This window comes from Pipra filicauda, unplaced genomic scaffold (assembly GCF_003945595.2).
Source record: "Pipra filicauda isolate LSUMZ 115617 unplaced genomic scaffold, ASM394559v2 scaffold3_size10097308_pilon, whole genome shotgun sequence".
Taxonomy (NCBI): Eukaryota; Metazoa; Chordata; class Aves; order Passeriformes; family Pipridae; genus Pipra; species Pipra filicauda.
In genome coordinates, this window is record NW_024104532.1 from 2591869 (window position 1) to 2619394 (window position 27526).

The window sequence follows — 27526 nt, forward strand, 5'->3', positions numbered from 1 at the left end:
GCCGCCGCGGGGCCCCGTCGGGCCGGGTCGCGTCTCCCGCGCTGTGGCGCGTTCCCCCGCGTTGCTAGGCGACGGCGCTGCACGTGTGACGTCACTTCCTCGATCGGTTCCGGGAAGGCGCCATGGAGGCTGCGGCGGAGCGGAAGGTGGGAGAGGGCCTGGCCCCTGGTACCGCCCGCCTCGCGCTCCTGGGGCCATTCCGGGCCCCCCTCACCGCACCTCTCCCCACAGAGGCAGCGCGAGGAGCCGGCGGACACGTCCGACCTGTCCGGAGAGGATGATGAGGACTACGTGCCCTACGTGCCCGTCAAGCAGCGCAAGCAGCAGATGGTAACGGGGTAACGGGGCTGCGCGGGGAGGGCTCTGAGCGCCCCTCCCGGCGTGGGGCCGCTCATTCCGCATCGACCCGCGTCCTTCCAGTTGCAGAAACTGCTGCAGATGCGGCGGAAGGTGGTGTCGGAGGAGGAGCAACGGGATAGCGGCAGCGAGCAGCGCGGGGACGAGGATGACATCCCGCTGGGGCCACAGTCCAACATCAGCCTGCTGGACCAGCACCAGCACCTCAAAGAGAAGGCGGAAGGTAAGGGAGGAGCTGGCAGGGGTCACTGGAGGAACTTCAGGGGGCAATGAAAGCCCCTCACTGTTCCCTGACTCCCACCAGCTCGGAAGGAGTCGGCCAAGGAGAAGCAGCTGAAGGAGGAAGAGAAGATCCTGGAGAGCGTGGCTGAGGGCCGAGGTGAGTGGGACCTCTGTGTGTCACACCTGCCCCCAGAGCTGCCAGGGCTGTTCCCTGCCTTGGGAGTGTTCGTACCCACGGATGCGACTGGAGGTCACAACAGGCCCCCTTTCCTGGCACAGACGTGGCTGTGGGAGGAGCCTGGGCACGTCAGCACTTGGTGTTCTGTACCCAAGGGGGCTGTCAGGGTCTGCTGCTGCCCTGCTCTGTCTCCAAACATAATCTGCCAGGCTGTTTGTCCACGCAGCTCTGTGTGAGGTTACTGTTGATCTGGAGAGTTTGCACTGACTCCTCACCTCTGTTCCTGCAGCTCTGATGTCAGTGAAGGAGATGGCCAAGGGCATCACCTACGACGACCCCATCAAAACCAGGTAAGTCTAACAGGAAAGGGGTTGTCTCTCCCAAAACATCACTTCCTTGTGACTGTGGAGAACCAGAAGCTGCACAGTCTCTGCTGCTCTTCAGCCGCTGGCTTTTCTCCTGCCCCAGTGGCTTCGTGCCTTTGTAAGATCAAAGGCTGTTGAGTCACCTGGGATGTTGTTTTATAAGTAAGCCTTGATAAAGCACACTTCTGTTAAACTTAAAGGTCTGAGCGTGGATTTTTAGGTCTGAGAGGTTAAGGCAGAGGAAGAGGCTGGGGAGCCAGGGCTGCTCAAGACAGTGTTGTCAAGACAGTGGTCAGTCAAAGGTTGGACTTGGGGATCTCAGAGGTCTTTTCCAACCTCAGTGTTTGTAAAGTAATGTCAGAGATGATTGAGGTGTGTCTGTGGCATGTTCCGTCCCTTATCCATAGCCTGTTCTTAGCTGTCAGCTTGGGCCTCCTCACTGAGACTTTAGGGGAATGTTTAACACACAGAACTTGGATCTGCTCCCACACTCACATCACAGAGCCCCTGTTATTCCTGGGGCGATATTGGAACCTGACAGGCAGTTCCCCTGGATTCCTCCATGGGGGCTGCTGGCCCTGGAGTCCTGGCCTCATTCTGCACCATGACCTGTCTCTGTTCCCTTCATAGCTGGAGAGCTCCTCGCTACATCCTGGGCATGTCGGAGGCGCGGCACGACCGCGTGCGCAAAAAGTACCACATCCTGGTGGAGGGGGAGGGCATCCCACCCCCCATCAAGAGCTTCAAGGAGATGAAGTTCCCAGCAGGTGAGCTGGGAGAGAAGCCTAGCAGTGATCCCAGCTTTCCTCTGAGGGGTGTTTGTCACTGATGGAAGAGCTGCTGCTGGGACACGGGTGGGAGGAGAAGAGGAGGAAGAGTTCAGGTCATGAGTGTGGGTGTCCCTTGTTCTCTGACAGCTATCCTGAGAGGCCTGAAGAAAAAAGGGATCCAGCAGCCAACACCCATACAGATCCAAGGCATCCCCACGATGTGAGTGCTCTGTCCCCATCCCGGAGTGCAGAGCACTTGCTGCCTACAGCCCACCCAGTGTTGTGGACTAAGGGCTCTTGTTGGTGACAGATGCACCCCATCACCTTGCTCAGCCCTGCAGGTTTGGGCTGTTCTGTGATGCTCAAAAGTCCTGTTTCCCTGGCAGCCTCTCGGGAAGGGACATGATTGGCATTGCATTCACTGGCTCTGGGAAGACTTTGGTGTTCACCCTCCCGGTGATCATGTTCTGCCTGGAGCAGGAGAAGAGGCTGCCATTCTCCAAGCGGGAGGGGCCCTACGGACTCATCATCTGTCCCTCGGTGAGTGCCAGGAGGAAGCTGTGATTGTCATGCAGTGGCAGTCCTGCCTGCACAGAGGTGTAGGAATGAGTTGGTTTTGTGTCTGCAGCGGGAGCTGGCCCGGCAGACCCACGGCATCCTGGAGTACTACTGCCACCTGCTGCAGGAGGATGGGCTGCCCCCCCTGCGCTGCGCCCTCTGCATCGGGGGCATGTCCGTCAAGGAGCAGATGGAGACCATCAAGCAGTAAGACTTTCTGGGGGAGTACATGGGGCCGGAGTTCTGTCAGGGGCCTGAGGGGTGGCACCCTGGCTTCAGGACGGCACGAGGGAGAAGGTGACGTGCCAGGAAGGTGTTGCTTTCCCTCTGTGTCCTGCATGGGGCAGGAATTCTTGCCTGACTGGCCTCCTCTCATCCCTCAGTGGGGTGCACATGATGGTGGCAACCCCTGGGCGCCTGATGGACCTGCTGCAGAAGAAGATGGTGAGCCTGGACATCTGCCGGTACCTGGCCCTGGATGAGGCTGACAGGATGATTGACATGGGCTTCGAGGGGGACATCCGGACCATCTTCTCCTACTTCAAGGTGCTGAACTGCACCTTGAAGCTCAATCCCTTCACCTGCCAGGTTGGGGGAGTGCTAAATCCGTGTTCCCTGTGCAGGGCCAGCGGCAAACCCTCCTCTTCAGTGCCACAATGCCCAAGAAGATCCAGAACTTTGCCAAGAGTGCCCTGGTGAAGCCCATCACTATCAACGTTGGGCGAGCAGGTGCTGCCAGCCTGGACGTTGTGCAAGTGAGGTGTTTGAGTTCTGCCCCCTGCCTATGTGGGAGACCAGCACCATTCATGAGGGTGCTTGATGCCTCCCTCTGCCAGGGAGCTGGGGTTCATGGCCCTTTTTCCCAGTCAGCTAAGGGATACCAAGCAGTGGCAGTTCCTCTGCTGCCTGACCCATCCCTGTGCTTGTACCTAGGAGGTAGAGTATGTGAAAGAGGAGGCCAAGATGGTGTACCTGCTGGAGTGCCTGCAGAAGACCCCTCCACCTGTGAGTAGTGAACTGGAGGCAGTGGTCACACCGCAGCCCTGGGGCACAGGGTGAGCTGGCAGGGGGAGACCCCATGTGAGGGGTGGGCATGTGAGTGAGCCGTGCTCCACATATGAGCAGGGACTAGCCCTGCTCTGTGCTCTGCTCAGCAGGGCTTTCCAGGGGTTTGTGCTGGTGCCAGCAGTGCTAGCCCACAGAAAGGCGGCTCTTCGTGATGTCTGTGCTGCTGCAGGTGCTGATCTTCGCAGAGAAGAAGGCAGATGTTGATGCGATCCACGAGTACCTGCTGCTTAAGGGCGTGGAAGCTGTGGCCATCCACGGAGGGAAAGGTCAGTGAGGGTCCCAGGGAGGCCTGGGCTGTGGTGTGACCCCCCTCCTCCAGGGATGCGTGTGGTCATGGGAGGTCCCAGTGTTGGTGATGGTGTGAGAGAGGGCTGTGGCAGTGTCAGGAATTAACTCCTTGTTGCACATAGCAAGCGTAAACCCAGTGCAGGTCTCTTTGGGACACAGAGGTCCCTCTACTCCTTTATTTGGGGAAATAAAGGCTGCCTGGGGGAGCCCCAGTTGAGCTCTGAGGCCATAGTAGTTGCTGCAGTAGGAAGGGCTGGGAGTGCTGCCCTTGCTGATCTTCTGTGCTGGGCCTTTGCAGATCAGGAAGAACGGACAAAAGCCATCGAAGCCTTCCGGGATGGGAAGAAGGATGTCCTGGTTGCAACTGATGTTGCTTCTAAGGGTCTGGACTTCCCAGCCATCCAGCATGTGATCAACTACGACATGCCAGAGGAGATTGAGAACTATGGTGGGCACTGGGCCCCACAGAGACCATGAGGGGTTGCAGAAGCCAGCAAGGCTCTGTGCTTGTCTCTGCAGGGTCTGGGGACAGGGATGGTCTCACTGCACTCACCTGGTCCTGATCCTGCCTCTGTCCCCACAGTTCACCGGATTGGGCGTACAGGCCGTTCAGGCAACACTGGCATTGCCACCACCTTCATCAACAAGGCCTGCGGTGAGGAACAGCCAGGGGATGGGGACTGTGGCTGTAGGAGACACCTGGGCAGTGGCAAGGGGGGTGTTCTGAGCAAGCAGGATGGCTGGAGGAGGGAGAGATGGCGGCACTAGGCAGTGCTCCCACCTCTGCTCAGGCTGTGCCTGACTATGTCTCTGCCTTCAGATGAGTCAGTGCTGATGGACCTGAAGGCCCTGCTCCTGGAGGCAAAGCAGAAGGTGCCCCCTGTGCTCCAGGTGCTGCACTGTGGGGATGAGACCATGCTGGACATCAATGGTAAGAGACTCCAGGCTGGCACAGGGACCCCCCTGGTCTGCAGACAGGACCCCAAGCTCCTGAGGCAGTTCTTGCCTGGCCATGCAGGCAGCCTGATGCCACAGCACTGGGGAGACACTGGTGTAGCCCCTCTGCTCTGGGGTGGGGAGCTGGTGTCGTGGCATGGCACAGCTCCTCTTAACCTCCTCCCTCCCATTGCAGGTGAGCGAGGCTGTGCCTTCTGTGGTGGCCTGGGCCATCGCATCACTGACTGCCCCAAGCTGGAGGCCATGCAGACCAAGCAAGTCAGCAACATCGGCCGCAAGGACTACCTGGCCCACAGCTCCATGGACTTCTAGCCTGGGGAGTGTGCTGTCCCACAATCCCCCCCTGCCACAGACCTGGGCTTCTTTTCAGCCCAGCGGCGTCTCTTACACTCCTGTGGCCCCTTTTCCATGCTTTTGGCCACTGGGACTGTTGCCAGCTCAGCCTGACGAAGCTCCTGCCCCAGGAGGAAATGTGTGGAGCTGTGCTGCAACAGCCCATTACATCAGCAGCAGCTTGTTGGGCAAGCAGGTAGCGGTGCCTAAGGGCAAGAGGAACCCCAGGTGGGGCAACTTGTCTGTGGCCAGCTGCCTGCTGCCCCTGCCAGCCCCCTGCAGTGGCAGCACCAGGGTCTTACATTGCTCCTCTTCAGAGCTCCTCAATTTCTCCGTATCTGCCCCCCTTACCTGGATTTGTCCATCCTCAGTGGGTGGCTGTTCCTGTATCCCCAGACTTGCTGGGATGCAGCCGGGGTGAGGCGGCGCGTGCTGCACTCACATTGGGCGCTCCCAGAGCTGCTTCCTGTGCTCTGCCCCCGCGTTCTGCCCCACTGCCCTGCAAGGGGGAGGGCGGGCACACGGACACCTCCTGTGGCCCAGCCTCTGCCCCCCATCCCACACCCCAAAAAGGGGAAGTCGCTGTGAGAAGGAAGTCTGCCTCATGCCCTTCCTTCGGCTGCAGCAGTCACATTTTCTCCGCTGCGGGTAGCCCAAATCCCTGGTCCTTGCGCTGGCCAGGGTGTACTGGGGCCATGGAGAGACCAGTGAAGGATGGGATCCTCTATGTGCAGCACTGCAAATTTGGAAAGGTAAAGGGTGAATTTGGGGCTTGTAGAGGGTTTGCCCTGATCTGGTGACGCCAGCCCTGAGGCCAGGTCCTCAGCAGCCTGGGAAGGGGGGACTGGAGTCAGACCCCTCAGAACTGCTCTGGGGAGAACTTTCCCTTCCAGAGGGGGAGCCCTGGGCCCTGCAGGCCCAGGAGTGGGCCTCTTCCTGCGGCCGAGGGGACTCATCCATGCGGGCACACACTTGGGCTCACCGCTGCAAAGGGTCCCTCTTCTCGCTTGGTCACCGCGCGAGTTGCCGTTGGAACAATAAACGTGTTACTGCAGCACAGTTCCAGTGTGTGTGTGGGAGCCCCAGGGTAGCACGTGGGATGTGGTCCTGTGCCCAGCTCTCCATCCGCCTGGCCCGGGGGCCAGCAGCATCCATGGGACACCCTCATGGCTTGGGCTGCTCCCCTGAACCCTCGGGGTGGGCACTGAGAGCTGTAGCCCTTGGGGCAGGGTACAGGTGACATGGTGGGAGTCCCTGGGGTTGGGCCAACTCCAGGCAACTGTTGCGTGTTGGCAAAGAAGGTCCTGCTGTCACACTGGCCGTGCCATGGCGGGGTCCCATGGGGGTCTCAGTTGATGTATGGGGCTGCAGTCACTCTCTGACCTCCCTGCTATGTGAGAGCCAAGCCCTGGAAGCGCAGCAGGTAGCTGGACCCATGTGCGTCGGACCAGTGCCTTACCGTGTAGGAGACAGGCGGGCTGGGGGCGGTGGGTATTTTGGGTGTTTGGCTGCATCTGGTTCCTTCAGGGCGGAGGCTCTGCTGCACTTTTGAAGCGCATGGGGACACGCGCCCCCGCTATCCCATGACAGGCTGGGAAGGTGCTGGTGCTGCAGAGGCTCCCCTGGGAGGAAGCTGGCTGCTCAGCAGATGTGAGGCTGCCAGCAGGAGCCCCAGTAGCTCAAAATGGCTTTAATTTGCATCAGGGTCTGTCCTGAGAACAGCTCGAGCTCAGCTGCAGCGGTGGCAGGCCAGCACTTGCAGCAGGGAACAAAGAGCACGACCTGGTGCTCAGGGAGCCAGGAGTGAGCATGACTCACCCAGCAAGCCATGCCAAGCCTGCCTGGGGCAAGGCCTCCTTCGACCCAGCTTTAGGACTGCCCTGCCTCACAGTTTGGGGGTCCGTACTGTCCCCAGCTCTCCAAGATCTCCCACAGCACCTGGCGGGTGCAGGCTGGGACCCCTCCTGCCCCATACAGCTCCTTCCAAGCGCTGCTGGCCCCACATGGAGTGCAGCACTACCAGGATGCAGCAGGCATCCTTGCTGACCCGTTTTTTCCCTGCCTGTGCCCCTCCTGTGCCTTAGAGGTCCTGGAGGAAGATGCGAGCCCAGCTGTTTGCTGCCAGCCCCTCCGGTGTGGCCCGCATGGAGAAGTTCGACGTGCGGGATGATGGCACAGCCCCGGAGAAGATGCCTCTGCAGCGCTGTGCCCGCCGGGTAATCCGCCTCTCAGACTGTGTCTCTGTGGGCCCAGCAGGCACAGAGAGCTGCCCCAAAGCCACCTCCGCCTTCTACCTCACCACCACGGAGAAGAGCTATGTGCTGGCGGCTGAGCAGCGGGATGAGTGGATTGCCCAGCTCTGCCAGCTGGCCTTCCAGGTACTGCAGGGTCTGGCCGAGGCAGGAGCCCTTATGTTGCTCCTGCTCAGGTGAACTGGGGGGCTCCAGGGCCAGCAGGGAGCTCGTGCTCCTCGCTGTCCAGACCATGCTCACGTTCCTCTGTTTCAGGGTGCAAAAGAGACGGTGCCAAGTAGTGCCAGGACCCAGCTCAGCCCCTCTGTCCCCATGGAGGAGAACTCCCTCTACTCTTCCTGGCAGGACTGTACGTGCAGGGGTGCGGGATAGGGCTGGTGTGGGGTCCGGTTCAGCTCTGCAGTGCTGACCCCTGCCTTGTTCTGCTCCTGCAGTGACCGAATACCTGGTGCTGGTGGTCCAGACGGATGCATCCACCCGCTGTGGCCTGCACGGGCAGTACCTGCTCTCAGCCCTTCCCCAGAGCCTGACACTGAAGGACCTGCAGTCCCGTCAGCCCCTGCTTACCTGGCCCTACCCCTTCCTCCGCAAGTTTGGCCAGGATCAGGTGAGTCCCCTGCTCCCTCCTTAGGGCTGCTGGCTCCCCAGGGTGGGTGCCAGCCCCTCACTCTCTCCTCTGGCCCTGCAGGCTGTCTTCTCATTCGAGGCTGGTCGCCGCAGTGACTCTGGCGAGGGCACCTTCACCTTCAGCACCCCGCGGGCCCCTGAGCTCTGCCGAGCTGTGGCTGCTGCCATTGCCTGCCAGCAGCAGGGCAAGGACACCCCGGACCCCAGGCTCTTCTGTGTCCCAGACCCTCAGCTGTCTGCACAGGGCCTTGAACCCCAACCCTGGGGCCCTGGGACAGAGGACCCCCAGCCCAGCCCAGCCCTGGGGGGGGCACAGCCTGCCTCCAATGCCTCTGCCAGCCTCCTCTGCTTCACCCCGCCAGAGCCAGAGGGCTCGTGCCCCATCGTCTATGCCTCCATCGTCCGGGGCCACCAGCCCCTCTTCGTGCCAGGGCAGCCGGGCTCTTGTGAGCCCTGGGCCGCAGGGAAGCCGCTCCCTGAGCACCTCTACGAGAACATCTTCACCGCAGAACAGCTTCCAGTTGGGACACAGGAAGAGGAGGAGGAAGGGCAGTGGGAGCTGGGGTGCCGACAGGCCCCCGAGGGCCACAGCAGCGAGGGGGGACCCCTCTATGACAACCGGGCTGCCCTGGCACAGCCCCCCGGTGCCGCGGGCTGGGGGCGCGGGGGGCAGGAGCCACTGCTGGGGCGCTCCAGGCACAAGCCTCATAGCACCCTCCGGGCTAAGCTGGTGCGGCTGCTGAGCCGAGAGAGCGCCGGGGCGCGGGACTGGGCCTGATGCGGTCGGTACCGTTCGGTCAATAAAGGCCCTGCCCGGACCCGGCTCCGCCGCTGCTGCGGGGGGGGGGGGGGGGGGGGGGGCAGCTCTCGCCTCTCCGCCAGGGGGCGCCGCCGTGCCCGCCCTGCCGGGCAGAGGCGCGCGCGCTGATTGGCCGAGCCGCCCACCGGCCCCGCCCCGTCCCGGTGCTACATAAGGCGGGTCCGGGCCGGGCGGGGGCGGTGCCGGGTTCGAGTCCCGAGTCCGTCTGATCCGTTCGGCGCCGCTCCTCGCCCGCTCCGTCGGGCTCCCCCGGGCTCCCCCGGGCTCCCCCGGCCGCGGGTGAGTGGGGGTGCGGGGGGCCTGGGCACGGCGGAGGACTCCGTGCACTGCGGGGGAGATGGGGACGCAAGAGATGGAGGACTGGGGCCTGGGTCGGGGAGAAGGCGGATGATCGGGGTCGGGCCCGTGCGGGGCAGAGCCGGCGGGGAGGGGTGGTGCTGTGCGATGGGGAGGGGTCGCGTGGCCCCCTGCGGGGCAGGGGGGGCTCCCCAGCAGTCGGAGGGGCTGCCCAGGCTGTGCGCGCTGGGGACCCCCAGTCCGGCCGAACCCGGTCCCGCCGGGAGGGGTGCGGGGTGTCCACCCCGTCTGCCGGGCGCCGGGAATGCCTGACACGCAGCTCTTCCCCCGGCCCTCCCGAGCGGGGAGCGGGCTGGTGTCGTCTTACATGCCTTATATAGCCCGCACCGGCCCGGGGAGAGCGGGAGCTCGCTGGCCCCCGGCCTTGCAGCCGCCCCGCCGGCCCATGCCGGGCGCGGGGAGTCCCGCAGCCGGCCCCGCTCCACCCCGGCAGGAAGGTCCTGGGGCGTTTTGCGGGGGTCTGGCGGCTCCATCCAGGTGAGGGGCGGCAAGAGGCTGGTGCCGGCCCATCTGCCCGGAGCCTTGGCCGTCTGACAGCTGTCAGGCAGGGGAGCGCTGGGATTCCCTCCCGCCAAAGCCCTGGAGATGGGCTCACTCCCAGGGAGCATCTGCTCAGCCGGCTGCTGGAGTGCCAGCCTGGCTGCTCTGCCAGGCACCTCGGGTGGCATCACGCAGCTCCTGCGCTGCTGCTGCTGCTAATTCATCCGGCAAAATCGCTTCTGGTTCATATCCTTCCATACCTGCTGTTGCTTCTCTGCGGTCTAAACAGCCTTGGCTCTCAGCAGTGTGAATTGCTGGGGTGCGGCAAGGGAGAGCACATCCCAGGTTTGGGAGGAGAGCGAAGCCCACAGACACTCCACTGTGGGTGGCAGCAGGGCTGTGTCTGGCTCTCTGGCACTAGTCAGTGTTAGCCTGGGCCCCTCAGCTCTGACGTTGCTGGAGGAGATGCTGATGGATTTGGGGTGCGTCTCTAACCACAGTGTAGGATGGTCAGGGTGGAGTTACAGCTGGAAATGTGACCTGCCTCCTTCTATCCTGCCCTGCCAAGTGCTGGGCCCCCTCCTCGGCTGCTCTCCCTGCATTGTTCCCATGTATCCTAACGCCAGGATCACACCCTCTTCCCTTGCAGAGATGGGCGACATGGAGTCCTACAAAGTGATGCTGAATGGGCCGGCACCCTGGGGCTTCAGGCTGCAGGGAGGGAAGGATTTCAGCATGCCGCTCTCCATCTCCAGGGTAAGAGAAGCCAAGGCTGGTGACACCCATCCTTCTTCCTGCCTCTGTGGGAGGGAGGCTGTGACGGCAGTGTCCAGGTGGCTGAGTCAGAGTCCTACAGGGGATGCAGATGAGTTGGGGCCCCGGGAGTGCTGCATCCTGCCCTGCCTGGCTCCATGTAGCCTCTTTGGTGCCTTATCAGCTGCAGCCCGGCACAGGGGTGTTCCGGGCAGAGAACTGCAGCAGAGACGTGAAATGTTGCACAGCCTCTGCAGAGGGGGCAGGGGAGGCCCCTTCCGGAGCGTGCCCACCACAGGGGGAAGGGATCTGCTCTCTGAGATGTGGGACTGCCTTCCTGATTGGCACCCTAACGCTGGGATCGGCATCCCAGGACTCAGCCAGTGCCCTTCTGCCCTGCCTTCCACTGCACAGCTCCTAACTCCATGCCTGAGCTCATCCCTGAAATGGGCAGGGAGAGGAGGAAGCTTGCACTGCTGCCTGCACAGGGACATGATTCCCTCCACAAAACCATCCCGTTTCTCCTGGGAGAGCCGTTGTGCTGCAGCTGGTTGTGGCTGAGGCCTCTGGTTTGAGCTGTGCCCGGTGCAATGCTCAGCCAGGCCAGGTCTGTCCCCGGGCGGATGCTGGCCATGGCTCTGGCCACACAATTGCCTTATAAGCCTTGGAATGTGACTGCAATGCCTGTGCCTCTGGCGCTCGGGCAGCTGGCACGGAGGCTGCTTCTCAAAGGACAGCTTTGCTCGTGGCACCGGACGCTGCTGCGTGGGGCCCTGTCCCCGGCACGAGCTCGGCACTGCATGCCTGTCCCAGAGGACACAGATCTCTGCAGCACCCAGGCAGGGAGGACGGGCCCTGAGGGCACCATGTGAAGCTGGAGTCACCAGCACCGCCGCCCCAGGGCCCGCTGATCTCTGCTGAGCACGCAGAGAAAGCCTCAGCGAGTTTATTCTCTAAAAAATGTTTCTCTTGGCTGCGAGCCAGCGCTTAACAAAGGGTCTGGTCGGATGAAGGAGCCTCCCAAAGCCCAGGGCAGGGGCCTTATGAAGCAGCACTTGGTGGGGCTCGGGCAGTGCTGCTGTCAGGAGCAGTGAGGGGATGTAGCCAGCTTTGGGGGGTTCTCTGTTAAGAGCAGGCTTTGTGGCAGGGCAATGTGCTCTGTCTGAGGGGAGGGGTGAGCCTTGCACTGCTCTGCACTCCAGAGACATTCCCAGCCCCAGAGCTCCTGCCCAGAGCACACTGCTGCCCTTGGCCACTGCTTCCCATGAGCTTGCCCTGGGAAGAAGAACGGGATGTTAGGAAGCGTCCTGCCTCAGCTTTGAGGGCTGCAGTGGGGTCCTGCTCTGTGGGGCCAGGGACCACAGGGGGAAAGCAGCACTGGCGTGTGCTCTGGCTCTTGGCTGTGTCCCTCACTGTAACACTACTGGGTGAGCTGTCAGGCTGCTGCAGCTCACTGGCCACACACAAAAGAAGTGCCACTATGACCCCCTGCACGTGGATCTCCCGTGGCAAGGGGCTCTGCTGGGGCACTGACACCTGGGCAGACTGTACGCCGCGGTCCCTGTGGCAGAGCAAGGGCAAGGGCTGCCATCTGGGGAGCTGGGTGCTGTGTGACACATCCCAGCCTCTGCCAGCTGGGGAAGAGGGGAGACCTTTGGTTCTGCTGGCAGGATGGTGCTGGGGGATGCACCTTCCAGCCTCTCCCCACCATGCTGGGTGATGCTCTGTCCTGGGGGTCCCTGGAAAGGGTGGCAGGTGGGCATCTCTCTGGGTGGGGTGACAGAGGTGCAGGGAACAAAGGACTGGCTGGGCAGAGAAGGGAGGAAGGAAATCCTGGGTTTAGGTTAGCAGGCCTGGGTGGGAAGCGGGAGGACTGGCACTGCCACAGCTCCCAGCTGAGCTGGCACCTGCCACAGGGGTTTCCAGGCGTGCCAGCATGGAGGGGGACGGAAAGTGCTGACCGGGCTGGGTGAGGCTGTGTGACGCAGCCTGACGTGCTCTCCCCTTCCCGACTGGCCGTGTGAAAACATTTCCCAGCTCCTGCTCCTGCCTGCAAACCCACACAGCCGCCCTGTGCCTTCCCCAGCCCTCCAGGGCAGCAAGCCGGGGCTTGCAGCAGCATGGCCAGCCGGCACCACTGCTGCCGAGGGCACCCTCCCGTGCTGGGCAGGAGGAGCAGGCACTGGGCTGAGGGGTGGCAGCAGGATGCAGGCGGAGCCGAGCCACATCCAACCCGGCTATGAAGTTTGGCCTCACATGGAGTGCCAGTATTGGTGTAGGGAAGGGGAATGTGGCTCTGGGGTGAGCCAGGCTCTGCGCACGGGCAAGGAGGGGCCAGGACTCAGCGGCAGGGATTTTTCAGCCCTCTGACAGTGCTGGGAATCTGGCTCGCTCCTTTTATGTTCACGTCGAACAGGACTTGAGGAAATACTTGGTCCGGGTCCAAGCGCCTCGAGTTCTTCCATGCTGGAGGAGCAGGAATGGCTGCATCCTGCCCACGTCTGTCTGTCTGTCAGTGCCTGGGAGCTGTGTGCTGTGCTCTGGGCCCTGCTCGCCTCTGGCTGTGCATCCCTGGTGGGAGGGGAGGGCAGGACAGGCTCCACTTCCCCGCACGGGGCTGACGGGGCTGACGTATAGCCGTGCAATGGAGCCACAGCGGGGGCAAGGCTCTGTGTCCGGGAAGAAGAACCCGTGGCTGTGCTCTCGGCTGTCCCGGCGCGACGATGTCTGGGGGAGCAGCGTGGGTGGGGGCGGGTGTCTCCCTGCCTTGGGAGGGCTCCTGCTCCTCTGTGGGAATGAGGTAATGTCTGCGCCTGCTGGGAACAGGACGGGAGCATGGAGCGTGGGCGGCTGGGGGGAGTGCCCAAGGGGTGCCTCCCCTGACCCCCCCTCGCCCCAGGCGAAAGGCTGGACATGCCTGTGGTTTGCAGTGAGATGTGGGCTGCCCAAAGGGCCCTGACTCACTGTGCTCCCTTCCTGCCCCGGGACCACAGGGATGGCTCTGAGGGGTGGCCAGGCTTCCTGCCGAGGCTGAGCCAGCACCGCCTCCGTGTTTGGCGTCATGGGGATGAGGCCCCGGGGTGCTGGCAAGGTCCCCAGCTGTGCCAGAAGGCAGGGACTGGGCAGCACCCTGGGGTACTGCTTTGCCCTCTGCTGCTGCTGCCGAGGGGAAGAAGCTGCTCTGGGCTCATGCACTGGGAAATGAGGAGTGAGCTGGGTGTTCCCACCTCCCCCTGGGTCAGGCCTGTGTGGGTATCCTGTGCTGGGCTGGGAGCCTGAACCCCAACAGACCCCTTGCCTTCATGAGGACGAGGACATCCCTCTGCTCCCGAGCCAGCACTTGGCTGTTCCAGCTCTCCCTGATTCTGTCTGTCTTGCAGCTGACTCCAGGTGGGAAGGCGGCTCAGGCTGGTGTGGGAGTGGGCGACTGGGTGCTATACATCGACGGGGAGAGCACCAGTGCCATGACACACATTGAGGCCCAGAACAGGATCCGTGCGTGTGGGGACAGGCTCTGCCTCACCCTGAGCAGGTAGGAATCATGGGTCCTGCAAACATGGGGTCTTGGTGTGGCCAAAGCATAGCCAGGGCCATCTCCCGGTATCTCCATATCCTGGCATCACTGATCTTTGCTCAGAGCTGGGCAGCCCCTGGCTGGATCTGAGGGCTCAGCTTGGCCGGATGAGGCTTAGCCTGGCTGTGAGCCACAGGGCAGTGCCAGCGGGCCATGGCTCCCCTTGGGTGGTTGTTGCATCCCTGGGGTACCAGTGTCCCAGCAGTGCCTGGGCCAGTTCCAGCACCTGCCCATCTGTCTCCTCTCTTGCAGAGCCCAGAACCAGCTGGGGAAGCCGCAGAAGGTACGTGTCGCTCATGGTGCTGCAGTGGCAGCTCAGCCTTGTCTCAGGGAAAGGGACTCTCTGAGTGTAGATGGATAAATAGATTTTGCTCCTGGGGCTCACAGGCTTTTAGGGGACTGGGGTGTGTTTGGAGATCTAGATAACCCCACTGGAGGAGCAGCTCTGACCTCTGGCACCGTGGAGGATCAGAGGGAACAGGGTCTGCTCGGGAGGCAGCTTGGCCCAGACTGTGCCCCTGCTGGTGCCAGGTGTGGGCAGGGGTGCAGAGGGGCCAGTGCAGGGGAGGAGACTGGGCAGGTGCAGCACAGTGTTTGCTGGTGCTGGGGAGTGCCCTGGCATAGGGAGGCAGGACTGAGGTCGGTGACCAGTGGCTCCTGGATGGAAGCCGCCTATATGGGTTCAGCTTTGTGCCACAGGACGGTTGCGATGGGTGTGTGTGCATGTGCACCGCCCTGCCATGGGCAGCAGCAAGCGTCCGGGGCACCTACTAATCCTCCAACGACCCTCAGGCTGGATTTGTGACCTGCTGTCACTGGGCTGGCTGCTCTGTGGAGAGAGGTGCCAGCCTGGCAGAGCCCAGTGTCCAAGGTGCACGTGCTGTCCAGCTTTCCTACCTGGCTGCCTGCTGCGCTGCCTGGCCCAGGGCTGCCCTTTGCATGCTGCTTGATGTGTGAGCCCGTGTCTGTGTGTTTTGTCTCGCTCAGGACTCACTCCCCTGCTCTGAACCCCTGAAATATAACTTCGCTCCCAGCACCGCCCTCAACAAAACAGCTCGGCCCTTTGGGGCCGGCTCGCCTCCGAACCCACAGCCCGGGCTGGTGACGAAACCTGTGACGTACGCGCCCCTGGCGCCCGCCTGCACCCCCCAGCACAATGGGTATGTTGCTGTCCGTCCTGCTTCCTGAGGACTGGGGGGAGCCCGCTGCCCGGCCCTGCTGTGCCTTGCATGCCAGACACTGAGGGTGGGAGTGGGTGAGAGTGCCCGTGCTGGGGTCCCCGGTGGCTGGTGCTGAGGTAGCACAACAGGACTGTTGCACACAGGGACACACAGCCACACTTGTGCCAATCCCTAGCTCAGGGATGTGTCAGCCTGCGGAGAGTCCTGCAAGGTATGACACAGCAGCTGTAGCAGGACACTGACTGGCATCTGCGGCAGCAGGGAAATGGTGGCTGCCTGGGGATGTCCTGCTGGTCCCCTGGCTGGTGGGATAGGGTGAGCAGAGTGAAGCCCTCCAGCCCTGCACAGCACCATCATCACCCAGCTCTACTCAGCTGCCTGTGTCTGGCAGCTCCTGGTCCCTCCTGAGAGAGCTGCTGTGGTGCCCTGGAACTGGGCAATGGGGTGGGATGTGGCACCCAGGCCTGTTCTGGGGCTTGAGGGAGCACAGTCTGGTCCATTGGCATCTGCCCCTGTGTCCCGGTGTGCTCACAGCCCTGGGCGAGCCGGGTGTGAGTCTCAGGGGTAGAGGGACTAATGTAGGCCATAGGTGAGCTCTGGAAACTTCTTGGGTGCTGCAGATCTAATTTCACCTTCCTTTTTCTTTCTTTCTCTCCTCCCTTTCTCTTTCCCTCTCCCTACAGGTGCTGAGCCTTGACAAGTCAGTAAGCCTTTTGCCTGCTCTCTCTATCCTCCCCACATGCCTCTTCCCTGCTATTGCCCTGTTCTCCAGGGCAGGGCCAGCCTGGGGATGGGCAGCATGTGCTGCTCTGCCTGTGTGGGTGGGTCACTTCTGGCAGCAAGCTGTCCCCAACCTGAAGGGCAAGTGCTGCCTGTCTCTGCCAGCTGCTGGGGCCCTGGAGTGTCCTTGTGCGTGGTCCCTTCCCTGCTCCCCAAGATGTGACTTGGCCGGACAAGGGCTAATGGACTGTGCTAGGCACCCTGCCCAGGGGCAGGTGGCATGCCATGGGCAGTCACTAGGCTCTGGTGCAGCTCTCCCAGTGGTGGTTTTTTGAACATGTCTTATTCTTGCTCTGTCCTTTCTCCTTCTGGCCCTTGGGGCCAGTATCACACTATCAGTCCAAAGTCGGTCCTTCGTGGGCCAGGTCTTTACTGGAGAGGAGTAGAAGGGTGGGGAGTAAGGACACATGTGGTGTCTTGAGTACTGGTGTGCTGTGGTTCTTCGCCAGGGGAGGTGTGGGGCAGCCCCAGGGAAATGATGCCATGAGATCTGTCAGATTTGACAGATGACTCTGTCACTCGCAGGCAGCCCCCTCAGCTGCTGGAGCCCCCCAGCAGCCCCGTGTGCGACCCTGTGAAGCTGCGGATGTTAGAGGACATTGATGACTCGCAGCCCCACAGCTGGACCTCCCAGTCCCGCTCCTTCCGCAAACTGACCCGGCTGGTGGGCGCAGACAGCAGTGAGTTTCCACGTGGCCTGGCACTGGCTGGCTGCCCAGCTTTGCCAGGACAACTGGAGCTGGAAAAAGGCTGTGGTGCATTGTGGCACTTGAGTGTTGGTTTTGGCCCCATGTGGCCCCTGTGGGCCAGCTGAGCCAGTGGGAGCTGCCCGGGGCTGTGTGTGGGCTCGTGGTGGTGCCGCTGGTCTGGGGCTGTGCTCTGCCCCATGGCTGGGCAGGGCTGTGCAATGGGGCAGGTGGGTGGCTGGAGGAGAGGGTGTTTTCCCTTTCCTGTTCCTTTTCCATTTCTTTTGTCTCTGGGCCTCAGTTGCCGCAGACTGACTCCACCTTTCTCTCCTGTTGCATTCAGTGGAGGATGGTGAGGATGAGCTTGTTAAAAAGCCCAGGTAAGGGGAACATGTGCAGGGGTGGTAGCAGGAGCCACAAGATGCTCAACCCACGTGGCTGCTTCATCCTCACAGCTTGCAGTCACTCTGGGGATGCTCTTTGCCCTGTTGCTGTTTCTTCTTTCCTCCTCCTCCATCCTCTCCCCTTCCCAGAGATGAGCTGTTGGTGGAGCTGCAGAACCTGCCCTGTGCTCAGCCCACCACGGGCACTGCCAGTGCTCAGCCACTGCTCTGAGTGTCACCTTGGGAGGGTCCTGCCCGGACACCCACTGGCCAGATGGGATGTCCTGTGCTGGGTAGGACCCGCTTGGCACTGCTGGCACCAAGCTGGGGAGACCAAACTCTGCCATTGCTATTTAAGCAAATGGTATCTGGAGAAGGCTGGTGGCACTAGCAACACATTGCTGGGGGTGCTCTGAGGTTCCAGGCATTGCCTGGACCTGGGGCACAGTGTGCCCTGAGCCTGGTGTGGGGCAGCTGGGCAGAGCTAGGTGAGTGTTGCCAACTTCTCCTTGTGCTGGAGTGCATTTGTGAGGGATGGGCTGAGCCCTGGTCAAATCCTGAGTGTTGTGCTGCTGTTTTTTTCAATACCGCAGGGATACCCATGGGTCCGGCTGGGGCACAGTGGAGCAGTGGTGAGTGCGAGAGTCTGATGAAGGCACCTTTGGGAGCATTATCCTGTGCTGAAGCAGGGTCTGTGCTTGGTGTTGGCTGAGCTCCTACCCTCTGTCACTCACAGGCAGCCCCCTCAGCCACTGGAGCCCCCCAGAAGCCCCGGGTGTGATCCTGGGAAGCTGCGGATGTTAGAGGACGCTGAGGACTGGCAGCCCCGCACCGGGACCTCCCAGTCCCGCTCCTTCCGCAAACTGGCCCAGCTGACGGGCACAGATGGCAGTGAGTTCCTGCAGGGCCTGGTGATGGCTGGGGGTGATGGACTGTGTTAGCTAGAATCTGACAGAGGCTGTGGGGTGATGTGTCACTAAAGGTTTGGTTTTGGCTCCCTTGAGGGCAGCTGAGCCAGTGGGAGCTGCCCGAGGCTGTGTGTGGGCTTGTGGTGGTGTTGCTGCTGGTCTGGGGCTGTGCTCTGCCCCATGGCTGGGCAGGGCTGTGCAATGGGGTAAGGGATGGTGAGTGGGGAGGTTGGTTTTCCTCCTTTCCCTTCCTGCTGTGCCTGGTCCTTGGTTGCCCCAGACTGACTCCATCTTCCCCTTTTTCTCCTGTTGCACGCAGTGGAGGATGGTGAGGATGAGCTTGTTAAAAAGCCCAGGTAAGGGGAGCGTGTGCTGGGTTGGCAGTAGGAGCTACAACATGCCCACCCTGGGCTCAGCCCACCTGGCTGCTTCATCCTCACAGCTTGCAGTCACTCTAGAGAAGCTCTTTTCCCTGTTGCTCTTTCTTTTCTCCTCTCCTTGTCCTCCACCCTCAGGTCCCTCTGTCTTCTCCATCTCCCCGGAGATGAGCTGCTGGCAGAACCGCAGAGCGTGACCCGTGCTCACCCCACAAGAGGCACTGCCAGTGCTCAGCCACTGCTCTGACAATCACCTTGGGAGGGTCCTGCCCAGGCACCCACCTGCCAGATGGGGTGCCCAAATGGGGTGTCCCTGTGCTGGGTAGGACCTGCTGGGCACTGCTGGCGTGGAGCTGGGGAGGCTGAGATGCAGCACTGTGTACAGTACTGTACTGTGTACAGTACTGTACACTGGACACAGTGGGTGGGGGTGGCTGGTGGCACTGATAACACCTTGATTGGGGTGTTGGGAGTTCCTGGACAGGGACTGGACCTGGGGTACGATGTTTTGGTGGGCTGTAAGGCTGGTCAGGAGTGAATGCTGACGGTATTTCTGTAAGGCTTGTGCATCCCTGAGCTGGTGGGGCATACGGGAAGGATGGGCTAAGCTATGGGTCAACCACTGACTGTTGTGCCACCGTTCTTTCTGATACCACAGGGATGCCTGTGTGTCCAGCTGGGGTACAGGGCAACAGCGATGAGTGCTGGGGTCGGGCAGAAGTGTTGGCATGTGCCAGGGCATCTTTGGGAGCACTACCCTGTGCTGAAGCAGGGTCTGTGCTTGGTGTTGGCTGAGCTCCTGCCCTCTGTCACTCACAGGCAGCCCCCTCAGCTGCTGGAGCCCCCCAGCAGCCCCGTGTGCGACCCTGTGAAGTTGCGGATGTTGCAGGACATTGATGACTCGCAGCCCCACACTTGGACCTCCCAATCCCGCTCCTTCCGCAAACTGGCCCGGCTGGTGGGCGCAGACAGCAGTGAGTTCCCATGTGGCCTGGCACTGGCTGACAGGCTGGGTGTGCTCAGCTTTGCTGGGGCATCTGGAACTGGATAAAAGCCGTGGTGTGTTGTGGCAGTGGGGCATTGGTTTTGGCCCCATGTGGGCCCTCTGTGGCAGCTGAGCCAGTGGGAGCTGCCCAGGGCTGTGTGCAGGCTCGTGGTGGTGCCACTGGTCTGGTGCCATCCTCTGCCTCATGGTTGGGCAGGGCTGTGCATTGGCGCAAGGGGGCAGCAGGAGGAGAGGGCGTTTTTCCTTCCTTTCCCTTCTCTTTCCTTCCTACTGTGCGTTGGCCTCAGTTGCCACAGACTAACTCCATCTCCCCCTTTCTCTCCTGTTGCGCTTAGTGGAGGATGGTGAGGATGAGCTTGATAAAAAACCCAGGTAAGGGGAGCGTGTGAATTGGTGGCAGTAGGAGCCACAAGGTGCCCACCTGGGGCTCAGCCCACCTGGCTGCTTCATCCTCACAGCTTGCAGTCACTCTGGGGATGCTCTTTGCTCTGTGCAGATTCTTTTCTCCCTCTCGGTCCTCTCCCTCCCCCAGACTCGGGCTGTTTCCAGAGCTGCACAAGAGGCACCACTGGTGCTCAGCCACTGCTCTGACTATCGCCTCAGGAGGGTTCTGCCTGGGCACCCAGCTGTCAGACAGGCTGTCCCCGAACAGGTTGTCCCCATGTAAGGTGTGCAGGCAGGACCCTCTGGGCACTGCTGGCACAGAGCTGGAGAGGCCAAAGTGCAGCACCATGGACTGGACACAGTGGATGGGGATGGCTGATGGCACTGAGAGCACCTTGCTGGGGGTGTTGGGGACTGCTGGGCTGCAACTGGTCTTGGGGCATTATGTTCCATGCAGTTGTGGAGCAGCTGCAAGGCTCGTTGGGAGTCAGTGCAGCCAGCATTTTCACGTGGCTTGTGCCTCCATGGGACTGAGTACATATGGGAAGGATGGGCCGAGCCATGGATCCACCATTGACAGTTGTGCTGCTGTTTTTTCTGATGCCACAGGGATGCCCATGGGTCCAGCTGGGGCACGGTGGAGCAGCGGTGAGTGCCAGGGTCTGGCAGAGGTGTTGGCATGTGGTGGGGCACCTCTGGGAGCACTACCCTGTGCTGAAGCAGGGTCTGTGCTTGGTGCTGGCTGAGCTCCTGCCCTCTGTCACTCACAGGCAGCCCCCTCAGCCACTGGAGCCCCCCAGAAGCCCCGGGTGTGATCCTGGGAAGCTGCGGATGTTAGAGGACGCTGAGGACTGGCAGCCCCGCACCGGGACCTCCCAGTCCCGCTCCTTCCGCAAACTGGCCCAGCTGACGGGCACAGATGGCAGTGAGTTCCTGCAGGGCCTGGTGATGGCTGGGGGTGATGGACTCTGTTGGGGTAGCCAGAATCTGACAGAGACTGTGGGGTCATGTGACACCAGGGCTTTGGTTTTGGCTCCAAATCACCCCTTGAGGGCAGCTGAGCCAGTGGGAGCTGCCCCGGGCTGTGTCTGAGCTCGTGGTGGTGCCACTGGTCTGGGGTTGTGCTCTGGCCCCATGACCGGGCAGGGCTGTGCAATGGGGTAAGGGGATGGTGGGTGGGGAGGTCGATTTTCCTCCTTTTCCTTTTCCTTGCCCTTTCCCTTCCTGCTGTGCCTGGTCCTTGGTTGCCCCAGACTGACTCCATCTTCCCCTTTTTCTCCTGTTGTGCACAGTGGAGGATGGTGAGGATGAGCTTGTTAAAAAGCCCAGGTAAGGGGAGCATGTGCAAGGGCCGCATGTCCCAGGCGGGTGTCTGGGCACTGCTGGCTCTGAGCTGGGGATGCTGAGCTGCACCTTAGCTTTTCGGGTGTATGGATAGTGGAGGAGTCTGATGGCTCTGGGAAACCTGGCGATGAGATGCTGGGAGGTGCAGGGTAGTGCCTGCACTTGGGGCACATTGTCCCTTGAGCCTGGTGTGGAGCTGCCAGGCAGATAGACTGAGCTGGGTGAGTACCACCAGCTCGTTTGCCCTCACTCTCGCTGCTTGTGGTGACTCTCAGGAAGCTCTTTGCCCTGTAGTGGTTTCTTGTCTCCCTCTCTGTCCTCTCCCTCTCCCAGAACTGACCTGTTAACAGAGCCACAGAGCCCCCCCTGCCCTCAGCCCACAACAGGCACTGCCAGTGCTCAGCCACTGCTTTGACCATTACCTCGGGAGGGTCCTGCCTGGACACCCACTCACCATACACGTGTCCCCAAATGGTGTCCCTGTGCTGGGCAGGACCCGCTGGGCACTGCTGGCACCCAGCTGAGGAGGCCAAGATGCAGCACCGTGTGCTGGACACAGTGGATGGGGGTGGCTGTTGGCACTGATAACATCTTGATTGGGAGGCACTGGACAGCAGCTAGTCCTGAGGCATGATGTCTTGTGGGGCCGTAGAATGGCTGTAAGGCTGGTCAGGAGTGAATGCTGTCGACATTTCCACGAGGCTCGTGTATCTTTGAGGCTGTGGGTGTGTACGTGAAGGATGGGCTGAGCCATGGGTCAACCACTTACCTTTGTGCCGCCGTTTTTTCGATGCCACAGGGATGCCCGTGGGTCCAGCTGGGGCACGGTGGAGCAGCGGTGAGTGCCAGGGTCTGGCAGAGGTGTTGGCATGTGGTGGGGCACCTCTGGGAGCACTACCCTGTGCTGAAGCAGGGTCTGTGCTTGGTGCTGACTGAGCTCCTGCCCTCTGTCACTCACAGGCAGCCCCCTCAGCTGCTGGAGCCCCCCAGCACCCCTGGGTGCAACCCTGGGAAGCTGCGGATGTTAGAGGACGCTGAGGACTGGCAGCCCCGCACCGGGACCTCCCAGTCCCGCTCCTTCCGCAAACTGGCCCAGCTGACGGGCACAGATGGCAGTGAGTTCCTGCAGGGCCTGGTGATGGCTGGGGGTGCCAGACTTTGCCTGGGTTGCTGGAGCCCAGCAGGGGCTGTATTGTGGCACCAGAGTGTTGTTTTTGGCCCCATGTGGTCCCCGTGGGCAGCTGAGCCAGTGGGAGCTGCCCGGGGCTGTGTGTGGGCTTGTGGTGGTGGTGCTGCTGGTCTGGGGCTGTGCTCTGCCCCATGGCTCTGGCCCAAGGGCTGTGCCTTGGGGCAGGGGGATGGCAGGTGGGGAGGTTGGTTTTCTTCCCTTCCCTTTCCCCTCTTGCTGTGTCTGGGCCTGGGTCTCAGCAGACTGACTCTGTTTCCTCCTTTTTCTCCTGCTGCGCTCAGTGGAGGATCATGATGAGATGTTTGTTAGGAAGCCCAGGTAAGGGGAGTGTGTGGCAGCAGGAGCTCCGTGGGGCTGCATGTCCTGGGCAGGACCTGTTGGGCATTGTTGCTCCTCAGCTGGGAATGCTGAGCTGCACCGTTGTGTCCCAGAAACAGCAGGTTGGGGGTGACTGATGGCACTGGCAAAATCCTGCTGGGGTATTTTGATGTTTAGGCAGCACCTGGGGCATGGTGTCCTGTGGGCCTGGTGTGGGGCAGCTGGGCAGAGCTGGTGGGTGTCACCCTCTTCTCCCTGTGTGGGGCAGGGAAGGGAGCCAGGGCTGTTCCTCACTCCATGAAGCTGGGCAGGAGTGGTGCACCGCACCCCAGTTTTTGCCTTCACCTGTCTGTGATGCCTTCTGCCCTGGTGCTGTGGCCCTTAGGTTCCAGCTCTGCCCAGTTTGCTCTGCCACTAATAAAAGCTCCTGGGTTTGTAGCCATCTCCTTTTGTGTTTACCCTGGAGAGGAACAGAGCCACCGGCTCTCCCTCAGTCCCTGTCCCCTCTCTTGGATGGGCTGTGCCTCTCTGGCCCTGGCTTGCCCTGCTTGTCCCCAGTTCTGCTGAGTTGGGCCCCAGGGCTCCCTGCATCACATTGGGTCCAAGCCCCTCTGCACCCCAATGTGACTGTGAGTGATCACTGCGTGTGAGCAGGCAGCCAGAGTCTGTGGGGTCCCTGGGGCCCCTGGTCAGTCTGACACAGCCCAGATTCCTCCCTCCTGCCACTCCTCAGACCACCACAGTGGGTACCAGACACCCTAGGGGTGCTGTGTCTTGGCAGGGCTGATGGTTCCTCATCACCAAACCAGCTACTGGCTGGGCACGGGGGCTTGGCCAGGTCCTGCCTGCTTGTTGGGGTGGGGGGCCCTGCCTGCACCCTCTGGGCAGCAGAGTGGGGCAGGCTGGATTAACTGCATGTTCTGTAGCCAGGTCTCCGTGTCGGACCCATCTCCAGGAGCAGCGATGAAGACTGAGCCAGGACTGGGTGAGCAAAACATCTCTGGGCTTTTCGGGAGAGGGGTGGGGCTGCTGGGTGATGCCACTCACTCAGCCACGGGTTCTGGGAGGGGGCTGCAGAGGAATCAGGACTGTTGTAGAGACGTGTGTGTGCATGCAGCCCCCAGGACCCCCACTGCCACCCCGGGCCCCACCAGCCGCCCACCGTGGGCTGTGGACCCGTCGTTCGCCGAGCGCTACGCTCCGGACAAGACGAGCACGGTGGTGAGCAAGCACAGCCAGCCGGCCACGCCGACCCCCATGCAGAACCGCAGCTCCATCGTGCAGGCGGCCCAGCAGGCCCCCGAGGGGCCCGGCTGCACCCCCCTCTGCTACAAGTGCAACAAGGTCATCAGGTGAGCCCTGGCCACCACCACCCCCTGCCAGCATCCTGGGCCCTGGCATGGCTGACATGGCTCTGTCCTGCCACAGGGGACGGTACCTGGTGGCATTGGGACATTATTACCATCCCGAGGAGTTCACCTGCTGCCAGTGCAGGAAGGTGCTGGATGAGGGCGGCTTCTTTGAGGAGAAAGGTTCCATCTTCTGCCCCAAGTGCTACGATTCACGCTACGCGCCCAGCTGTGCCAAGTGCAAGAAGAAGATCACTGGAGTGAGTGTCCCTCAGTCTGTCCTGCACCTCCTGTCCTTGCTCCCCGCTCACCTATGGGTGCCTGGCTCTGTCCCTTCCCACCCTAATCCCATCCCATGGGATCCCTTGTCCCTTCCTGCCCTGGGTGGTCCTGCCCCTGGCTGACAGTGGCTCCCTTCCAGGAGGTCATGCATGCTCTGAAGATGACCTGGCACGTGCAGTGCTTCACTTGCAATGCCTGCAAAACTCCCATCCGCAACCGAGCCTTCTACATGGAGGAGGGACAGCCCTACTGTGAGAGAGGTAGGACCCAGGGACCCCATGTGTCACCCCATGTGGCCCTGGTGCACTGTTGGGGCTCAGCAGCTGCCCACAGGGGTTGAGGGGTGAGTTGCCCTGGGCCATGGAGAGCTCCTGCAGCCCCGAGTTCTCCATCCCAGTCCTCCCGGTAGTGCCATCGCTCCTGTGTTGCCATGGTGATGAGGGAGGATGTACATCAAAGTGAGTGCTGCACCCTGGGAGATGAGATTTGCCTCTTCCCTGCAGCCCTGTGGTGCTGGGCCACCTGCATGGCCCGGACACTTTGTCTGGGGCATTGTCCCCTCAGGACTGGCAGCAGGTTGGCCCCAGGCTGTGCCTGTGGGATCCCGGTTGAGCTGCAGCCCTGCTCCTCTGGGATGATGGGCTGTGGTGCAAAGAAATGCTGACCTGGGCTCTACTCTCCTCACAGACTACGAGAAGATGTTTGGCACCAAGTGCCGTGGCTGTGACTTCAAGATCGATGCTGGGGACCGGTTCCTGGAGGCCCTGGGGTTCAGCTGGCACGACACTTGCTTCGTCTGTGCGGTGAGCCATGTGCCTGTGTCTCTCTCCAATGGTCATGCCCCACGTGGGGTACACCAGCAGCACAGGGACTCTGTTGCCACAAAGTTTTCCCCACTTGTCTCTGTGCTGGGGGCTTGGGAATTGGCTCTCAGCCTTTTGGTCCCTGGCACCTGGGTGACACCAGTGCTGGGCCCTGGGGGTAGGGGAGACCTGGAGGCTGACTCAGCCCCCCAACCTGACCATGTGTACTCTCCTTCCCAGATCTGCCAGACCAACCTGGAAGGGAAGACATTCTACTCCAAGAAAGACAAGCCGCTCTGCAAGAGCCATGCTTTCTCCCATGTGTGAGGGGTGGAAGTTCAGCTGTGCCCACGCGTGCCCCTGGCCCTGCATGCTCCTCTCCTCCCATCCTGATGCCTCCAGGGAGCCAGGCTGGGCCTTTGGCCCTTCCCCTTGCTCCTACCTCTTTCCTGGCAGCTCCTGGCCTGAATTCAGCTGGAGACAGTGCTGGGTGCAGAGCCCTTATAGCTGGGTGACTTCTTCTGTGCTTCCTGACTGGCCCTAGGAGCCCTGGGAAGGGGATGCTGCATGGATTTCCTGCCCCTGAACCACGCAGCATAGTGGGCACAGCCGTGCTGAGGCTGGAATCGGGGATGCTCTGGTGCAACCAGGCTGCTCCCTTGCTGCCTGGCAGCTCAGTGCTGGGGCAGGGATGTTCCTAACACATCCCTAAATGGGTGAGGACCAGCCCCCTGCCACACTCTTCCTCACCTTCCCTGCTGTGTGCTTAGTGCATGGGGCTGGAGACCCAGCCCTGCTCCCCTACCCACAGCAACCCCCCAATCATCCCACAAACTGCTGCAGTGGCTTCCTGCCCTGGCTGCATTCCAAGGGGAGTCCATGCCTTGCAACCCCACTGCTCCCCTGAGGCTGGCAGCACCCCCAGCCTGGTGTGCCCCAGCCCTGGGCTGGCAGCTTGTGTTGATGGCCAGCTGGCTCTGCAAGGCTTGGGCACGGCTTCCTGCCAAAGAGTGCTCTGTCACCACCGTCCTGGGCCCATCGATGCCTCCCCCCAACCCACACCCTCTGGTCGGGCTGCACTGATGTAGCCACGGTGCTTTTAATGCCTTTAATAAACACATCTCTGCGAGTGCCGGCTGTCTCCAGGCCTGCGGTTTTGCCGACTGAGGTGCAGCCAGCTGGGAAGGTCATGCTCTGCCCTCATCCTGGCCCCCCTGGGGCCTGACTCAGCTCCTTCCAGCTTTCCAGGGAAAATCTTCACCTCTGATTTCTCCTCCTCTGCCCGCGTCAGCCCGGGCTGGACCCCTTGTGCTGCCTGGGTCATCCCTCTGTTTGTAGCAGGCAGGATCACTAACAGAGGCAGTAACTAATCTGAGGGGCAAAACGCAGTGAGGGGAAATGGGGCAGGGGTCAGACCTTAGTGGTCCCCACTTACCTGGCAGTGTCCTCTGGTCCCTGCTGTGCCCTGGCCCCGAGTCCTGCACAGGGGACGAGAAGTCATAGGACACAAATGGGCCACGTGCACCAGCTCTGGGCGTTCTCCGGTGTGGGGCAGCCAAGCGTTCGCTCACGCGATGCAGCTGCTGTCCCGGAGGATGGGTGTGAGGCCGTGCCGGCACTCCGGCACCTCCGCCTGGAACGGGCTTGAGGGCAGCGGGTGTGGGGAAGCGGGTGTTCTCCTCCTGCTTCGCTCTGACAGCTGGAACGGTCATTAATAATTGCAGCTCTTGCAGTGATGAGCAATTGTAAGGAAAATTGTCTTGCTAATCTACTGGAAGGTTCTACCGGGGGCAGGAGCTGGCTCTGGGAAGCCAAATGCCTCCTGGCATCACCCAGATCTGGGCACTAGTGCCACATCTTCCTACTGCCAGCTGCAGGAGTGCAAAACCCTGTCAAAGATGAGGCGGGGAAAGGAGTGATGGAGACAGGCTGGGGCTGGGCGCTCAGGCTGGGGCACGTGTGGGCAGTGGGAGGGTCACACTGAGGAGCAGCAGGACACAGCTGTAAAAACGGTGCCTGCCTGGCAGGGCTGGGAGGAGCAGGGATGGGTGAGTGCCTGAGCGTGAGTCCCAGCTGTGCAGCCAAGGTCAGGGGAAGCACGGGGGAAGGTGAGGCGGCTGTGGCCCCACGTGAGCAGCCACTGAGCCAACCCTGGCTCAGCCAGGACAGCAACCAGTGAGTGGAGGGCAGAGAAAGGGCAGGGGGAGGCAGCCATGCGGGACGGAGCCTGCTGGGGTAGCACAGCCTGGGAACAGGTTCTGCCAGCTCAGCCCTGGGATGCCCGGCCTTGGAGCAGGGCCAGGGCACAGCCACAGTACCACAGCCAGCCCCCCTGTGCCACTGCCAGGTCTGCACTCGCAGGGGGCTCAGCTCCACTGGGTTCATGCCCTGTTGCCTCTGGCCCCTGCTGTTATGGCTCTACCACCCAAGGTGCCTCTGTGCTTTGCCAAGAGCAGCTCTTGCCCACCAGCTCTGCGCACCATGTGAGGAGCTTGTGCACAGACAGTGGAAGGAGGGTCTCGGTGGGCTGTGGAGGTGGAGCCTTGGGAGGGGCTGCAGCCTCACTGCTCTGAGAAC

General features: G+C 61.7%; 3 protein-coding genes across 7 annotated transcripts; all 3 read left to right on the top strand.

The window, feature by feature from the left end:
- The first annotated feature begins 90 nt into the window (after nucleotides 1-90).
- DDX41 (DEAD-box helicase 41) lies at nucleotides 91-6155 on the top strand. Its single transcript, XM_027718681.2, has 17 exons — nucleotides 91-146; nucleotides 232-330; nucleotides 421-580; nucleotides 662-736; nucleotides 1047-1107; nucleotides 1753-1889; nucleotides 2040-2112; nucleotides 2279-2432; nucleotides 2521-2657; nucleotides 2834-2996; nucleotides 3074-3205; nucleotides 3384-3455; nucleotides 3688-3784; nucleotides 4105-4254; nucleotides 4390-4461; nucleotides 4627-4737; nucleotides 4939-6155. The coding sequence occupies exons 1-17, from the start codon at nucleotides 123-125 to the stop codon at nucleotides 5073-5075; spliced, it is 1854 nt and encodes a 617-aa protein (XP_027574482.1). The 5' UTR covers nucleotides 91-122; the 3' UTR covers nucleotides 5076-6155.
- On the top strand, nucleotides 5792-8753 carry DOK3 (docking protein 3). Its single transcript, XM_027718682.2, has 5 exons — nucleotides 5792-5848; nucleotides 7181-7474; nucleotides 7604-7697; nucleotides 7783-7955; nucleotides 8037-8753. Exons 1-5 carry the CDS (start codon nucleotides 5792-5794, stop codon nucleotides 8751-8753), a joined length of 1335 nt encoding a protein of 444 aa, XP_027574483.2.
- A 281-nt stretch (nucleotides 8754-9034) lies between these two features.
- On the top strand, nucleotides 9035-26083 carry PDLIM7 (PDZ and LIM domain 7). Of its 5 annotated transcripts, none has more exons than XM_039385229.1 (17): nucleotides 9035-9074; nucleotides 10282-10388; nucleotides 13766-13917; nucleotides 14212-14242; nucleotides 15824-15840; nucleotides 16446-16600; nucleotides 16950-16986; nucleotides 19094-19248; nucleotides 19616-19652; nucleotides 21969-22123; nucleotides 22479-22515; nucleotides 23442-23500; nucleotides 23633-23867; nucleotides 23944-24124; nucleotides 24286-24406; nucleotides 24834-24949; nucleotides 25190-26083. In XM_039385229.1, the coding sequence occupies exons 2-17, from the start codon at nucleotides 10284-10286 to the stop codon at nucleotides 25274-25276; spliced, it is 1680 nt and encodes a 559-aa protein (XP_039241163.1). In that variant the 5' UTR covers nucleotides 9035-9074; nucleotides 10282-10283; the 3' UTR covers nucleotides 25277-26083. The 5 variants fall into 5 exon arrangements, with proteins under 5 accessions (XP_039241163.1, XP_039241162.1, XP_039241160.1 ...); XM_039385226.1 differs by lacking the exons at nucleotides 9035-9074; nucleotides 10282-10388; nucleotides 13766-13917; ... (2 more) ...; nucleotides 19094-19248; nucleotides 19616-19652 and adding exons at nucleotides 17583-17621; nucleotides 17726-17880; nucleotides 18217-18253; ... (2 more) ...; nucleotides 20957-20993; nucleotides 21808-21846 and having other exon boundaries at nucleotides 15825-15840; XM_039385225.1 differs by lacking the exons at nucleotides 9035-9074; nucleotides 10282-10388; nucleotides 13766-13917; ... (1 more) ...; nucleotides 19094-19248; nucleotides 19616-19652 and adding exons at nucleotides 17583-17621; nucleotides 17726-17880; nucleotides 18217-18253; ... (2 more) ...; nucleotides 20957-20993; nucleotides 21808-21846 and having other exon boundaries at nucleotides 15829-16600.
- Nucleotides 26084-27526: the final 1443 nt, after the last annotated feature.

What these genes read in the sequence shown, in the direction of transcription:
- PDLIM7 (XM_039385229.1), top strand. Translation starts at nt 10,284, where the DNA reads ATGGGCGACATGGAGTCCTACAAAGTGATGCTGAATGGGCCGGCACCC. An exon ending in TGCCGCTCTCCATCTCCAGG is followed by an intron (nt 10,389 to 13,765) that starts GTAAGAGAAGCC and finishes TCTGTCTTGCAG; the next exon opens with CTGACTCCAGGTGGGAAGGC. An exon ending in GCTGGTGGGCGCAGACAGCA is followed by an intron (nt 16,601 to 16,949) that starts GTGAGTTTCCAC and finishes TGTTGCATTCAG; the next exon opens with TGGAGGATGGTGAGGATGAG.
- DDX41 (XM_027718681.2), top strand. Translation starts at nt 123, where the DNA reads ATGGAGGCTGCGGCGGAGCGGAAG. An exon ending in AGCAGCGCAAGCAGCAGATG is followed by an intron (nt 331 to 420) that starts GTAACGGGGTAA and finishes GCGTCCTTCCAG; the next exon opens with TTGCAGAAACTGCTGCAGAT. An exon ending in CAGATGGAGACCATCAAGCA is followed by an intron (nt 2,658 to 2,833) that starts GTAAGACTTTCT and finishes CTCATCCCTCAG; the next exon opens with TGGGGTGCACATGATGGTGG.
- DOK3 (XM_027718682.2), top strand. Translation starts at nt 5,792, where the DNA reads ATGGAGAGACCAGTGAAGGATGGGATCCTCTATGTGCAGCACTGCAAA. An exon ending in TCTGCCAGCTGGCCTTCCAG is followed by an intron (nt 7,475 to 7,603) that starts GTACTGCAGGGT and finishes CCTCTGTTTCAG; the next exon opens with GGTGCAAAAGAGACGGTGCC. An exon ending in CTACTCTTCCTGGCAGGACT is followed by an intron (nt 7,698 to 7,782) that starts GTACGTGCAGGG and finishes CTGCTCCTGCAG; the next exon opens with TGACCGAATACCTGGTGCTG.